Consider the following 16,485-nt stretch of genomic DNA (forward strand, 5'->3'; position numbering starts at 1 on the left):
TATTTCAGGGACTCACAAAGCAAAGTTAAAAGTAGGACAATACTCTGCCAAATAAAAGTCACCTTTAGAGTTGAAAGGCTTAATGCAGTTAAATGACAACCAGGGAATACCTAGGCCCCCAAAGAGCTAAGCTTCATATCTAATTTAAACCAGGCAATTTTAAAGTGGGAAGAGAAATTTAAAATGATTGAATTTATAATTTCCCATTTTGTCACTGTTTTAACACCAGTGATATGAAAGATTAATTTAGTGACACAAACATTGTAACTATGTGATTCCATTTCATTCTGAAGTATAATAGAAAATGTAAAGTGAATACTAAATCTATGAGCTTATGAATATTTTTGCTCAAGATGACTAAGTAAAAAATATTATTAACTCTAATAGAAAAAAATTATAAAAATTATGCGTCTGTAGCCTACATTTGAGCATATTTTTTACATGGTAGGATAGTCCAGTTGCTTGATTTCTTCCTGGTTTAGGGATGGTCTCATTAGCATGGTCAGCTGTTACTCTGCAATCTGCCCTAATTCCACCCCACCTCCTGTACTGAATACACCCTCCCTCTGTCCCACCTGAACTCTGAAACAGGTTTCCATTCTTAGACTGCCAGTCTTCTTGTTAATCTCTTCCAATCTAGTCTCACACTGTTCTTTCGTTAACATAGACATGATCTTTGCATTCATTTACTTAACACTTTCCTGAATCGGATTAGGTAAAATCCTAGTGGGAAATGGCTGGAGTACTCAAATTGGCAAAAGAAATTTGTTTGGTACAATGTCGCTTACACAATGGTCTCACCAGAATACAGAGAAACTGCGAGGAATGGATGGTTCAGGATGCTGAGGTAGGAATATTAGGCCTATTGTCACTTAAGCAAAAAGGAGAAATAATAAAGGGTTATTGGAAGTCAGACACAGCAGTGGTGTTAAATGCTTGGTGTGGTGGGGTCTACCTATAGACCTATCAGACTACAAATACCTAGGCCTCCTTTCTTACCTCCCCTCAAATACCATCAATTAACTACATTCAGTATAACTGCAGGTGACAGAGGCTCTTTAGTGAACTCTATCAAGTTTGGCCTCTAAATCAAAGTGACAAAAGAAAACAACAAAAAAAAAATCCACTCCATTTGGAGGTAGAAAGTGGACCTTTTAGGAATAACAGAAGACAGCATTTTTTTTTTTTCCTTTTATGGACAAAGTAAACTGAACTCTTTTCAGTAGGTGTTCAAGCCCTTTAACCTTCCACATACATTTTTAAAGAGCGATTTCTTCAGTTACCTTCCCATATGCTACAATCCATTGTGCCAATTTTGAGCCCACAACTTTCCATATTTTCCTTTCTTTATTTTGAACTCAATGTGATTTCTTCTTCCTTCAGATTTCAATTCAAATGCTGCCTCCTCTTTATAGCCCTTGTCACGCCTTTAGTTGCCAGCTCCACAGATTGCACCATCTTCAAGTAATACATCAAAATGCCTCGAGTATCTCTTGGTCTCTACTGTAAATAGGGTAGAATATAATTTCTTTCTTTTGAGGCATCTGGCTTAGATTTTTTTCTAGCATCATGTAAGAAAAAAGAAAGCTGGAGATAAAATTAAGAGAAAAGTATCAAGGGACAGAGCACTTAACTATTTCTTTAAATAGGGAGAAGGAAAGAGAAAAGGGAGGCTAGGAAAACATTTACAGCCCAATCCTGTTTTTTCAAGACTCTGTTCTCCATTGGAAAATTAATTTTAAGCAGGCTTGTCCAAGAGTGACTGGGACATGCGTGGGGCACTGAGATTTGGCATTTGTCCCCCAACCTCAGGATGTGAGAATGGTCTCTGTTCTTATGGGTGAAGTGGATGTGCGTTGGAGAGTACAAATGTTCCCTAAGCCTTATGACCAACCTTGTCCACTGTGCTAGTGCATTCTGGCAGCTGAGGATAAATACTCATTAGTGGGACTGGCACAGACTCAGAAGCGACTCTAGCAGCGAATAAGTGAAGTTTGGGGTTTTGCCTAGAATAAGTATTCATTTCTGGATTTAGGTTAGGTCTATCAGGGGATCTCAAACTTGAACAGCAGCTACATTTCTGCAGTCAAAGACTCACATTAGGAGACATAGCATTTGTGCTGGGAATGGGTATGACAAAGAAAGTTTAATATAATAGGAATCGATAATTATTTTGTAGCCTGTGCCACTCATTCAAGATTCTCAAAGAACTATAATTACCATTGATGGGCCAATCTGCAAATACAGTTGGTCCAGGATTAGGGATCATGAAAATACCTGTTTTTTTTTTTCTTATATAAAATGTAAACAGGCTTAATTATAGTCACCGTTCTTTCTCTTCATTCACTCTTACAGGGTTTGGTTTGCATCTTATCATTACACTCAACAGAGCCAAACAAGCGTACTTCATGGTTGTGCTATCTCTCCAGCCCTATAAACGTGTATTTGGGTTACGAGACTTGTCCAAGACCATGTTCCTAAGAGCAACGTTACTCCTATTCGATGGTCTTTCTGCAGTTGTTCATGCTGTTATATGCTGAATATTTTACTTTCTGTAATTTACACGCTGAAGCTGAAGTTGTCCTTATAGTGATGGGATTAGAAAGTAATTGGGTTTATGTAAGGTTTTAAGAATTGAACCTCCTTAAATTAAGGGATTAGAGTTCTTTTAAAAGAGGAAGAGGCACTTGACTGTCTAAAGTTAGTCATACGAGGACACAGGAAGTTGGTAGACAACTGCCAGGAAGACAGACTAGGTCTCATAGAAATCTACTGCACTTTCATCTTGGATACGAAACCTCCAGTTTTAGTTAATTATAATACTATAAAAATTTTAGAAATATTTCATACCTAAACATTTGTAGCAATTTTCATGGACTTATTTATTTCTTTCCATAAGTAAATAAAATGTTTTCTTATTTTAATTTTTTTTGTTTATTAAAATAACATAATATTTCTGACATATGGGCCATGAGATGGGATAATAAACTATTACTGGTTTTTACCTAATTTTCCCCAGGCAAAGATAATACAGTCTAAAATAGAAAAAGATGGGGTATAACCTGGCTATAGCTAAAGAAAGAATCAATGGTCTATTATGTACTTGTGCCTTTTGATCTTGATCTATTGGTACAGATTTGATACTGGCACCTATTTTCTTTTACTGTGATCCACTTTAACATTATTCCAGGAGTCAGTTCTCTCTTCCCACCATGTACTTGGGGATCAAATTCAAGCCATCAGGTTTCTGAGGCAAGAAATTTTACCTGCTGAGACATCTCACCAGCCTGTATGAAAAATTATTGTTGGCATGGTGTGACTACTGTCTTTCCTATTCTCACCACCATGGGACCATCATTGCTGTCTGTGGAATATGTGTGTTACTGGTATGCCCCAAGTCTCACCCATGTGGGATTTGACCAGACTTGGGAGCCTGACTCAAGATGGCTAATCGGAAGTTTTTAATTTGGAATAACATTTCATTTGGAATGTACTTTTTATGAGGAAAAAAGACTCATCTTTTTACATCTATGGGGAGAAAACAAATAGATAGCATTCATCCTCTAAAGAACAGTTTGTCATTGGACAGAGATAGAAGAAATGTATCTAGAGAGAATCACAAAGCTGGCGAGAACAAAGAGGCAGAAATGAAAGGCACTGAGGAGTTCCACTTGCCCCGTCTTGCTGAAGCTCCACCTCATTTGTTTTTATCCTTGAGCTCTCACAAACACCCTGTGTCTTGTATTAACTCTTCATTTTGATTAAGATAGCTGGGTCTGCTTTCTTTTTCCCTGCAGTCAAAGGGACAAGTAGATAATACAAAGGTCATGGAAACTATAAAAACCTCTAGGAAATGAAATCTCTAACAGCAACTTTGTCATTTTCCTGTCCTTAGCATTGTCTGAGCACCGAGTCTCCACATTCTATTTTTAAAAAAATTAATTAAATTTTTCTTTCAGGTTACTGAAGGGTCTCTTGAGCCACAGATTCTTTTTACAACATTTAATAAAAATCTTAAGTCAAGGCTTTCTTGTAGAGGGTGATACTTTCTTGCTTAAATGAATTTTTGTGTATTTTGGATTTTGGCATTATTTTCAAGTAAGCCATTGTTATTTTACTTAATCATCTCCTGGCTAAATATTTCATATAACTTTAGGGCAAAAGTAAATTGTTGTGAAATTCCATAGTAATATTTTTGTTTGATTGGCTCTAAGTATTTTTTTTTTTTGTGATGGTTCCACTCAAGACAGCATAACTAATCATCTATTATTACATATTAGGTATCAATTATGCAGGAAATTTTACATGCTGTGACATAAAGACTTGGACTATAATATGGAAATCGCTGTTACAAAGCCATATAATGAGTTCTATAATAGCACTGCTGAGAATAGTATTTTAATTAACTAATATTGACAGGATGGAAGGACATATTTGAATGATATCAAAACCAAATAGGAATGAGTAGCTTATCTCTGCCACTGGCCTAAAACCCACCATGTGGACTAGGATGACTGGACAGTGAGCTGAGGGGTCTTCCTGGCTCCAATTCTTCAGCTTAGGATTGCACTGACTGTTTATCACACTGGAGTTTTTAATATGAGTTCTGGGAATCAAGCTCAGGGGCTCAAGCTTGTGTGTGAACATGCTTCTGAGTGAGCTATATTTCACTCTTCAGCACACTCTTAATGTTTTCACTTAGTTTCTATATTTTTTATTTTTGCAAGCTTAATATATAAAATATTAGATATTATAGAGGTTCCTTAAAAATAATTCCATGAAGATCTGAGGTCATGTCTCAGTTGGTAAAGTGCCTGACATACAAACATAAAAAAACTGTTCACATCCCTTATACCCACATGAAAAATGAACGGAAGACAGATGGATTCTTCTCGATCATTGGCTTGCCACCCTATTTGAATTGATAAGATCCAGGATTAAGTGAGATACCATGTCTAAAAGGATAAGATGTCAGGGAACAGGTCTTAACTCCAATCAGAAAACAATCAGATCGTGGGAGTATTCATCTAATGATCATATGTTAATGGGATGGCTTTTATTGCAACTTGAATGGTTCATGGTTAGGTAAAACTATTGAATATTTTTCTTCCCTATTAGTGTTGTGCTTCACACCTTCTGGCACTATGAAAAGTAGCCAGCCAGTAAGGATGAAGCTCAGGGCAGTTACAGCTTGATTTATTTATTTCCTATGGCTAAAGTACATATATGGAATCTTCAACAATAAAACCTTACTAACAAGTTCTGGTGGGTAATCAAGGCCAGTTACAATAGCTTGTATTATATAGGGGTTCATTGAGATTCTATTGACCAGCAACTTAAGGGAGGCAACCCAAACCTAGAAATGTGCTTTTGTTTTCTGATAGCCTATGGTATCAGGGACAGGCACTGTCAAACCCATGTATGGTAATTAAGACAGAACACTGTTAAATGGGCCCAAACCCTTGGCTGTGTAGGTTATAGGCTCTAGAAGAAAATCTCCTACTATTGTTCTGTTAATGAGACATAGTATTAAACTTCCCTAAATACTAAATAATCATCTTTTAACCCAAGAGTCATTAGACTCTCAGTACTTATTAGAGAAATTTCTTTTGTATTAGATGGTGATTAATACAGAGAGACATGCAACTGGTAAAAATGTAGAGAATAAGAGACAGTGGATTACCCAGTTGGTCATCTATATCACATTTTTCCCCAGAAGATTCAGATGTCATCCTGGAAGAGGGTTACTGAAAGATTGAAAGAGCTAGAGGTCCTAGGTGAGTGCTATGAATGTCTTCTTCAGACAGGGCATATCCTTGCACACACAAGCCCGTAGCAGCTGTGAGTGACAGGACCTGCGTAAGATCAAGCGAGCAAAAAGCTCAGCATGGGTGAAAAGGGATTGCTAAGGACACTGTCCTTCCACTCACCGAAGAACTGCTGGCCGTGAGAACCACTGTAGGAGTGAGTTTGTCTTCCATGGATGCTGTTCCTGGTAGGCTGCCCATGTCCCAGGGGATGACTGTACACCACACTAACACTGACAGCACTGAGTGAATTCAGTGGATGTTAAGAACAATATATGAATTTGCAATTGAAACATGATGCTGCTGTACAATAGGAGTCGAAAGGAAGGGAGTGGGAGGTGGGTTTGATTAAAAAAAAAACATTAAATTTATATATAAAATTTTCAAACAATAAATTTTAAAATAAGGCGCAGAGTTATCAATGAGGGCACCTGTAGTAGACCTCTGACCTCTCTACATGTGTGCCCACATATCCAAGGCACACCTGCATACACATATGAATAGACACATACAATTACCCTACACTCATGTGAACATACACACACAGCACACACACAAATAATAATTTCAAGAAATATCAAATATGTCAAACCAGTGAAAATTATAGAAGTTTTAAGATCATCTGACTTAAGTAAAAGGAGAGGCATACCTACTGAGTGAGTAAGGGAGAAAATAGAGGGGAAAGTGAGTGGAGGAGAGAGGAAATGAGTGGGGAAGAAAGGTTAGTAGCACAGAGAGTGAGAGGAAGGGAGAGAAACATGAAGGGAGAAAAAAGGGAGGGAGAGAAGAGGGGAAACACTGTAAAGATGTATCACACACCCCCTGCTCATCCTAGCTCATCTCAAATATTTTAGACAAACCTCCGTGGGGGTTGGAGGCTCCATTTTCAGGTTACCCTTCTTTTACTCCCTCAGGGGAGGCCATTTTCTTTCCTGAGAAACCTCCAGTAGAAGATGTCAGTAGTTCCTCAGGTTCAGTCAGGTCTGGGTTAGACTGGTTCCTTTATAATTTTATGTGTGTCAGGGGTGAGGGAGCCTGTGGGCAGAGAAAACTTGAAGGGTCCGCTTTCTCCCTTCCTCATGTAGATTCCTGGGATCACACTCAGGTCATCAATATTGGCAGCAAGCGCATCTCCCCATGAGCCATCTCACGGGGCTAGAGCTGCTTCCTTAGAGGATTTTCTCCATTCAGGGAGTAAGACTTCCACTGGCGTCACTGTGGGCTGTGAATTGGGTGGATGAGTACATATATGGATAACAAACTGAGACTACTGCCTTGAATGGATTTGGATTTGGTGGCAATACAGACTAACAACTTTTGACATAAAGTTTGGGAATTAGAAATAGAAAACAGCAAGACGAGGAAGAGAATGCGGCATTGGAAAAAACACAAAAGGGTCTGTTTGAAGGTAGCATGGCAGTGTAGCTACTCCAACATCCTTGACCAAAGAGTGGCCCTGCTCATCGTGTTCAAGCCAGTGTCCTCCCTCTGGCGGGATGTGCATGGAGCTCTGAGGGAAGAAGGACAGCCCTAGTCTGCCATCCAAATTAGCTGAAATATGGAAAAGTGGAAAACTTGAAATTTATTGAAAGCTGTTATAATAAGTGAAGGCTCAAAAAGACAAATGTCATATGTCCTTTCTCATATGAGGACCCCAACTTCTAATTTTCACATGTGTTTTATTTATATAGGAGTGAGTTTGTGTAGTCACCACGAAACCAGAAACCAGAAAGGGGTCCATGTCTATAAGAAGGGGAAAATGAGGCTTTCAGGGACAAGTGGAGAGACAGGACACATATGACCTGAAAGTGGGAGGAAAAACTTTGGGGTAGGAAGGGTTTAAGAAGGGATTGGGGGAAAAGGGGTTAAGAAAGAGTGAAGGCAAGCATCAACTATGAAACTTTGAAACTGATTTTAAAAAAATACCACACACACACACACACACACACACACACACACACACACACACAGGAGTTAGGGAAGGGCTATAACCTAGAATGTGCAAAGTCCACTGTGTCACAAAGAAAGCCACAAAAAAAGAAAAACAAAAACAAAAAAAAAAAAACCACAGTGAGAATACCTTGAATGTGCTCTTCTGTTCTACTTAGCAAACTTTGCTGTATCTTTCACCTTCACCATAGGCTATTAACTGCTTTCCTCCTCAGCCCACTTCTCACAGCTTGGCCTATCATCACACATAACTTTGAGTCCACTTTCACTTTTTAACACTTCATCAAATCCTCTTTGAAGCCCACAGCAACCACCATTTCTCCCTCCCCTTTCCTCGCTGCAGCCTTAGCAACTGACCCATGCTTCCACTTAGGGTAGGAGGATGGTGATCCTGGGGTCTGGATCTGAAACATCAGCATCCTCTTTTGTTAGGTTTGCGTTCATGTTGTAGGCAGAAGCAGAAGCCAAGGAACTGATCACCCTGTGGGAGGTGGGGACGCTCTGCTAACTGACTGCTGACTGCAACTGTTATTTTGGTTTCTGCTTGTTTGTTTGTGGATTTTTATCTGGTTTCGGCCTCCATGATGATAATATTTGGACTTCATCTGCATGCAGAAATGAATATTTAATGATTCCATTTAAATATTAAATACCTTTTAAAAACAGAGGAAAAATTAAAACAAGTTGGATCAGAAAACAGAGGTCGATTTAACAAAGGATGGGGTGAAGAGCAAAAGAAAGGGGGTGAGCAACTTCTGTCATCTACACACATTTATACACCTGCATGCACATCTGCACACACACGCCACAAATAACCAAGAACTAGAAAAGACCTGTGACTATTACACTGTGGCATAGGCTCCCAAAATTTACTTGCAACAGCCTAGAAACTCTGTCTCAGTTTCCAGCCTATCTGCCGTGCTGGGGATTTAGGGTTCAAGGGTGTTCCTTCAACTCTGACTTGAAATTCCAGTCTGCCGGCCGGCGCTACCGGTTTCTAGTTTGCCAGACCTGACACACCCTCATCTCCACCACACCCTACACACAGACACACTGGAAGCTCTCAACTCATATATGTGCATATATATGTATGTATATACGTATGCATACATATATATGTATACATTCACACACATATATATATTCATACATATATGTATGTACATATATGTATAGATCTATACATATACATAGATCTTTATATATGTACATATTGGTTGTGTGTAGTATATATGCCTATATATGTATGTATACATATATATGTATAGATCTATGCATATATGTATGTATATAAATATACATATATATGTATATATGTACACATATACATATGTGTAAACATGCATATATGGATATATCTATACATATATATGTATACATACATATGTACACATATACACAATCAATGTTTCACTTGAGGTTTATGAGTCTATTTCTTCATTTACATTATAAGCTCTTTTAATTCTAAACTGCTTCTCATTCATATCTGTCTACAAATACTGCCTGGTAGTAGTTTAAGAACATAGAAAACAATTGAAAAATTATTTCATGAATATAAACTGTGGGTGCAAATAGAGTTAAAATGTGTTTTTATTAGTGAATGCCATCGTTTTGTAACTGATTCCCCTTAATGCATGATATGAAGATGGATATTTGCTAATTTATATGATTAGAGTTGGAGACCTGAGAGAATTTCATCAAGCAAGACATGGGAATAATACAGAGAAAGTGGCTTGTCATCAGTAGCTCTGGGACATATTGCCGTAATGGGAAGAGGTAGGTGTGTTGGAAACTCACAGTGTTCTTAGTAGCTCTGTACTCTGTGAGAGGCTCTAAGTTATCCTTGGACCCAGCACTTTGTGTCTAGCAGATCTTAGCTTCTGTTGTGTGTGCTGCGTGGAGGATCGGAGTATTGGCTGGAACACAGTGCTGAGAGGCCATCCTCTATGTGGAAGCTAGAAAAGGGTCTACCTTACAAATCTGAGGCCATTTCTGGACACCACAGGATACAATATAACCAGATCTTTTAGTGTTGAATGATGCTCCATTTTCTTTATTGTAAGTAAAAAGCACATTTTTTATTAGAAAGTAGTGATTGTTTCTGTCCAGAAAAAGAAGCCCCAAAGTATAGAAACATAAGAACTTTTTCCATTTACTTAAGGATGAAAGGAAAGTAAAACAGAGGAAATGTTGCAGAGATCTTCCCACTGTGCGTGTTTTACTCAGAGCTAGAAGGCATGACTTACCTCACTGGTCTTCTGTGTGCAAGACAGCACCAGACGGCCACTGCAACGTGAGCCACGAGGAGCCCGAAGCCGATGCCCAGTAGACTCCATATGTCTAGAATTTCAAACCCACAAAAGGGATGAACATGATTAAAAAACTTTAAAGATCCCAAGTTCTTGTTCACTCATGTTACCTACAGTTCTGGGCGTCCACGGCATCCGCAGTGGAAAGATTGGACCTGATGTGACACCGATTTCCTGTCCATCCTTGTCCACACCTGGAAAAGAACAGCATGTGAGAGCAGAAAACAGATAAAAACCAAAGAGGGAGGGCTTACGTGAACAGAATCATAGTGACATTGATGGTGGTCTAGAAACCTGGAGATAACAGGAATATGAGAAAACTGGCTAAGAAGCCAAAGCGTAAAGTCAACAGGAAAATGTTATATGATATTATTTTCATGTTTCGTATAATATGATTTTGTTGTAATCTTTCTCCTTGTGGATTTTGAAATGTGGATCTTGGCTTTTACACATTTTTTGTTTGTTACAAATATTAACTTTTTTTTCCCCACTAATAGCCATTGCCATTTTATCTTATTTCTCACTTTTCTCAAACTCAAAACCTCTCATGCTGGATGACTATCTTTATGTACACATGTATGTGCATGAGGATGGAAACAGTAGACAAGTTTGGATACTTCTCTGGTGGCGTGTACCTGTTTTTGAGATAGAGTCTCTCACTGGCCTGAAACTTTGACAAATAAGCTCGTCTGGATTGGGGAAATTCAGAATTTACCTGCTCTTGTCCCTTCAATACTGGAATGCCAAGCATACCGCCAAGAACCATTTTTTTTTTTTTTTTAAAGCAAGGCTCTAGGGATTGTATATTGGGCCCCATGCTGAAAAGGTAAAAACAGATGTAGCCCATGGCAGCTCAGTATCCATGTGGGTTCCTTAGTAAGGGGAAACAGGGACTGTTTCTGACATGAACTCTGTGATCACTTCCCCCTGAGGGGGGGAGCAGCCTTACCAGGCCACAGAGGAAGACAATGCAGCCACTCCTGATGAGGCCTGATAGACTAGGGTCAGATGGAAGGGGAGGAGGACCTCCCCTAGTAGTGGATTGCAGAGGGGCATGGGAAGAGATGAGGGAAGGAAGGTGGGATTGGGAGGGAATGAAGGAGGGGGCTACAGCTGGGATACAAAGTGAATAAACTGTAGTTAGTTTAAAAAATAAAAAACAAAATATTATTAAAAAGTGTTTGCTATTAAAAGAAAAAGGTAAACACATGATCATCCAAGATTCCTCTTCAGCCCTCATGTTTTTGGAAGTGAAGAGATTAAGTTCTTTCAGATAATACAGCAAAGATTCGAAGTATACATATACAGCAGAGTAAATGCATTTCTAATCACAAAGAGATGAGAAATCTTCAATCACTTAGATTTAAAATGAATTTAGATTAATATCATTTGTACCTTAGCAAAAATTATTCAGATGACACCAGACTTCCATAACCTATTTTATTCAGGAATATAAATGGCAAACTCATCACATTGGAATAGATTATCCTCAGAACATTAGAATCTGCAACCAGATTGCTCTTTTGAGGGACATGTTTATTTGCTTGTGACTCTCTCTCTCTTCCTGCCTCTCTCTCTGTTTCTGTTTTTCTCTCTCTGTCTGTCTCTGTCTCTCTCTCTCTCTCTGTGTCTCTTCTCTGTCTCTCTCTGTCTCTCTCTGTCTCTCTCTCTCTCTCTATATATATATATATATATATATATCCCTCTTCCCCTTCTTCTCTATCTCTCTTTTTCTGTGTGCACGGCACTGACTGACTTCTAAATCATTATTTAGACCTTGATCTCACCCAGATGTCCACCTGCCTCTATCTCTCAAAGGGTGGAATTAAGGCCAGTGCCGCTATGCCCAGAGGAACATTTTTTTTCTAAGTAATTTTTTTTTCTGGTATAATGAATCCCCAAACTAATATAAAAGTTAATATCCATATTTACATTTAGTAGAAACAGTGAGACACAATTGAAGTGGTTTGGAAACATACTAGCAAATTAGTTTAAAACTAACTTTTGAATATGTGTGTTTAAATCTGTGTATCAGAAGCATTGTTTACTGTCCTGGCTAGTTTTATGTCAACATGACACAAGTTAGAGACACCGGAGAAGAGAAAGCCTCAGATGAGTAAATGCCTCTGGAAGACCAGTTGTTGGCAAGCCTGTGGGATACTGATGGGGTTGATACGAGGGGGCCCAGCCCATCGAGACTGCGGCCACACCTGGCATGGTGGTCCTAGGTTCTATAAAAAGGAGGCTGAACAAGCCATATGGAACAAGCTAGTAAGCAGCATCTCTCCAAGGGCTGTTTCTCCAGGTTTCTGACCTATTTGAGTTCCTGTCCTGACTTCTTCTGATGAACAGTGAGGTGGAAGAATAAATCAAAGAAACCTTTACTTCCCACCTTGGCGTCTCATCACAGCAATAGTAACCCTAACTAGGACAATCTATGAGCACATGCTTTCTATCAGTCTCCCTTTGAAATTTGAAAAGTTGTGAAAGCAACTCATTCTCAAAACTTGAACTGACTGAATAAAAAGTCCTATTTTCTGGTTCTAGAAAGTCATTAGGTAGTTCTCCTTTGTTTAGCTAATATTCCTTAAAAAGTAGAAACCAAGCACAATTGTATAGTTTTGAACTTTCTGAAGTTCAGATGGATCAACAGATACATTGAATTCGGAGTATTTACTTTCTAGTCTCACAATACTGAAGACTGCAAGTCTTCTGTGCCTTTTTGCCAGTCCCCATTCAACAATGGGTACCACCTGGCAGTCTTTCACATCTGTGTGCTGGTGTTGCTTACAGATGTTTACGTATTCTGTGTCAGTTCTGACTGAGTTCAGTGTGGCTTAACTTGGTTCCTTAAGATTCTAAGAGTGCCATAACTCTGGTGTCAGGGCAATAGAAATACCTGTTTTAAAGCAGAGTATGTCTACAGAGCTAAAATCTACGGAAATGTCTGAGAATGCCACTTGAAAAAATAATGGGAAAAGTCAAAACCTTTGGAGAGGTAGCATGAACTATTCCGATTAGCTGTCTGAGTATCTGCATTTCAGCTCATCATTCGTCTACGTCTGCTGTCCATCTACCTCTATGTTTAGATAGTGATATTTATGTAAAACCTGGAGGAATGAATGGGGGGGGGGAGAGAAAGAAGGATAAACGTTTACAGGGTTGCAGAAAGACTTCAGAACATTTAATGTGTTTTCATATCTGTTTCTCAAACAAAACCTCCTCTAAGGAAAAACCAGTTTGAAGTAATTATAGCAATTTGATCCCTAGACTTCTGTAACTTTTCCATGGCAGGGTGGTCCTCCGCCTTTGAACCAGATCCTGAGGACAGCATCAATACCATGCCAGGATGGTATCTTCCAGTTCTTCCAGCAACAGCGCAGAAATAACTTTCTCCTGCCTATCCCGAAGAACTACAGTCAGTAACAATATTTTCTCTGTTCTAACTGCAGACAAGTGGGCTCATTTCCTCCAAGCTTACCGTAAATTGCTATTACAGCTATTAAAATGTTTTTAGAAGAAAATACTAGCATGTTGTGGATGTAAACATGGTTTTGTTTTGATCCCAGAGGTAGGAGATGAGACTGATTCAGATTGTCCACAGCATCAAACAATTAGCCTAGTGCAGGTTCAGAAGGGGGCCCTTTGACAGCTGCTGAGAGTTTAATTCTGAGGACTCTGACAGGGAATAAATGCCAGGACCCAATGAGAGAAAGGGGGCTCCGAGAAGAAAGAAGGCTGCTGGGTGCTCCTCCCTGCTACTCCTGGTTGCTGTTAATACAGTCAACTGAGAAGTTAAAGATATCCTGAAAAGAGGATTGGACTTCCCACAGAAACCTGACAACCCTAGTCAGCAGCCTAACCTTTCTCTCCTACTCAGTATTGGGGTGCTGGAAGGGATTGGGGAGGAAAATGGAGGAAGAGGTAGAAGAAACATAAACAAAATAATTTAAAAAGTAGGTCAACCCTGCATCACTTTCATCATCATTTTTATAAGGAGTCTTTCTTATTACTGAGTCAGTAAGATTAGAATAACAAATAAAAAAAGAAATGATGTCTAACACCCCAAGATGAAGACTGTAAATTAGTAGGGTCTGGGTGATTTTCTACTTGTCAGAAGTGAAGGGCGAAGGCTCTTGTGAGAGAAATGAGGCAGGAAAAGTGAATGAACTGTGGAGTTATAAGGCTACCCACAAAGAAAAACGATCCAGACAGGGATACTCTAGTCAGAGATAGTATCTGGGTGTATGGCCCAGCAACTTGGCAGATGTGGAACTGTGGCATAATTGCCTGAGGCTAGAAATGTGTTCCAATAGAGAATAGGACAAAGATTCATCATATACCTTGAAAATCAAAGACCAAAATGTTATAGGAATTATTTAGCTACTTTATGTCTAGGCAAGGCTGAAAACAAACATGATTTTTCCTCTTGTATAAAACAAAGTATTTTTGGTTTTACCAAATTATGCCAAAGTATCTATAAAGGCCATGAACATTATGTAATACTGGTGCTAACCTAATATATATCATCCTAATTCAGAATGCTGGATTATAATATGTCTCTTTCCCTGCCTACCTCTGTGCATGAGTTTCTCCATACGTTTTTTTCCATGCCAAGAAGAAAGAAAATAGGCCTAATAACTTTGAATTGTTAATTATGTTATTTTAATTGCAGTCAGCTTACAAACATTTAGTTTTATTTAAAGAGCTCACTAGAAAAAATACATTAAAAATCTGATTTATTTAGTTTTATGGTTGCATTTTTACTGTTACTTGGCATATATAGTAAGTCCTACATTTCAATCTTCTTCTTACAAATTTAAAGTACAAACTACGATCCAATTATAGTCAGCATTGCGGGTACTTCCAATAAAGTCATTTCACCAATCTCTCTGCCATTGAACTCGATAGCTTTCCTTTATTTTTGGCGGAGTAGGACCATCTAATCTCCAACATTGCCAAATCCCACTCGGAAGGATGGAGACATCAGCATACATATTCCCAGTCAGCAGAGATGGCTTTATAAATGGACAGTGATATAGGTCCATGCAAATGCTTGGTAACAGAGGTGAATGCTTTGATGACTATTTATCCTTAAGGAAATTTTTCCTCAACTCTGATGTGAAAGAGGAAGCATGCTTGGAACTCTCTTGCAAGCTCAGAATGTCCCCTTGGTACTGTTTATCTGGAAAAGCCATTCTGCGGATGTAGTTGACTAATAGGAAGACAGAGAACAGGAAATCACTGAGAGATGGAGAAATGGTGATTATCTCTACAGTCTTTCCTCATTTCCTCAGTTCAATTCTCCACACTTAGGCTTTTGGCTTTGAATCTATGACTTTCTTTATCACTTTTGACCAAGATGATTTAAGAGATTTTTAAAAAAAAAATTTACTTATGTGAGTGTATGATACATATGTTGTAGGCTCCCAGTGGCCAGAAGAGGGCATTGGCTTCTATAGAGCTGGAGTTATGAGAGTTGAGCTCTAAACTCTGTCCTCTGGAGAAGGACAGGAGCAGTGTGAATTTCGATATACTGCTGACTAGATTCATGACTTAGCACTATAGGAGATAGGCTTATGTCCTTTTATTTAGTGCTTTTAAAGCAACAGCTTGTAGCTATTAAATGCACACATGTCACTTTTGCTCGGAGGAGGCAGTATGGCTTCACATTTACAGTCCACACTTAGCGTATTACAAATTAGGAAATATTTATCTGTTTCATCTTTGATAAAATGAATGTATGGAGAAACTGAGTTTTACATCTCCAAGGAAATCATGCTAAAAAACTTTCCATGGTGACTCTTCAGACTGTCTTGTTTCAGCCACATATGCTCTCTTCCCATGGCATTTCTCAAGTTAATATATGGAGTGTAGTTGGATATATTGGTAATTGGTACTATAGTTTTACTTATTAAATTACTATAATAATTTACTATTAAATTACTATAATAATTTACTTATTATTCACAGTTCGGAGAAAAGTCTGATCTGGATGGTCTCTTTGTCACATTAAGCCTTACCTAGAACATCTGAGATTACAGAAGTGTAGGGCAAGTGTGTGGTGGGATGAAGGGGACACAGAGGAGGACCTGGACACGAGGTAAAAATGGTCTGCTCTCTAGCTCCATGGCTTTGTGAAATTCAGACACTTCAGGCTCAGTTACAGAAAGCTGCAAGAAGAACTTCCAGAATTTCTGGGAGATTACACACACAAAAAAAGAAACATGAGCTTATACTGTCACGTGCTGTGCCAAGCTGTTGCTTATAGAATATTTTACTTTTTCACATTAATTCTAGTCATGAGTGTTCACCACTAAAATTCTGTTCCATGTCTTAATAGTCTCAGCTTTTAACTAAATCTGATAAGTGTTGACCCCAATCCCTTCAGGGACATTTAGTGACAACATAAGAACAAC

General features: G+C 38.7%; 1 protein-coding gene across 4 annotated transcripts in view; it reads right to left on the reverse strand.

Moving 5' to 3' along the window:
- The window catches only part of Malrd1 (MAM and LDL receptor class A domain containing 1), a 698,598-nt gene that overhangs the window by 29,407 nt on the left and 652,706 nt on the right, over nt 1-16,485 (reverse strand). For all 4 annotated transcript variants that reach the window (XM_055593928.1, XM_055593929.1, XM_055593930.1 and 1 more), the window contains 2 exons: nt 10,181-10,260; nt 10,004-10,097 (listed from right to left, as the gene is read on the reverse strand). In XM_055593928.1, coding sequence (XP_055449903.1) covers nt 10,004-10,097; nt 10,181-10,260 — 174 coding nt within the window. The remainder of the gene's footprint in view (nt 1-10,003; nt 10,098-10,180; nt 10,261-16,485) is intronic.

Source organism: Psammomys obesus, unplaced genomic scaffold (assembly GCF_907164565.1).
Source record: "Psammomys obesus unplaced genomic scaffold, mPsaObe1.curated_primary_1811, whole genome shotgun sequence".
Taxonomy (NCBI): domain Eukaryota; kingdom Metazoa; phylum Chordata; class Mammalia; order Rodentia; family Muridae; genus Psammomys; species Psammomys obesus.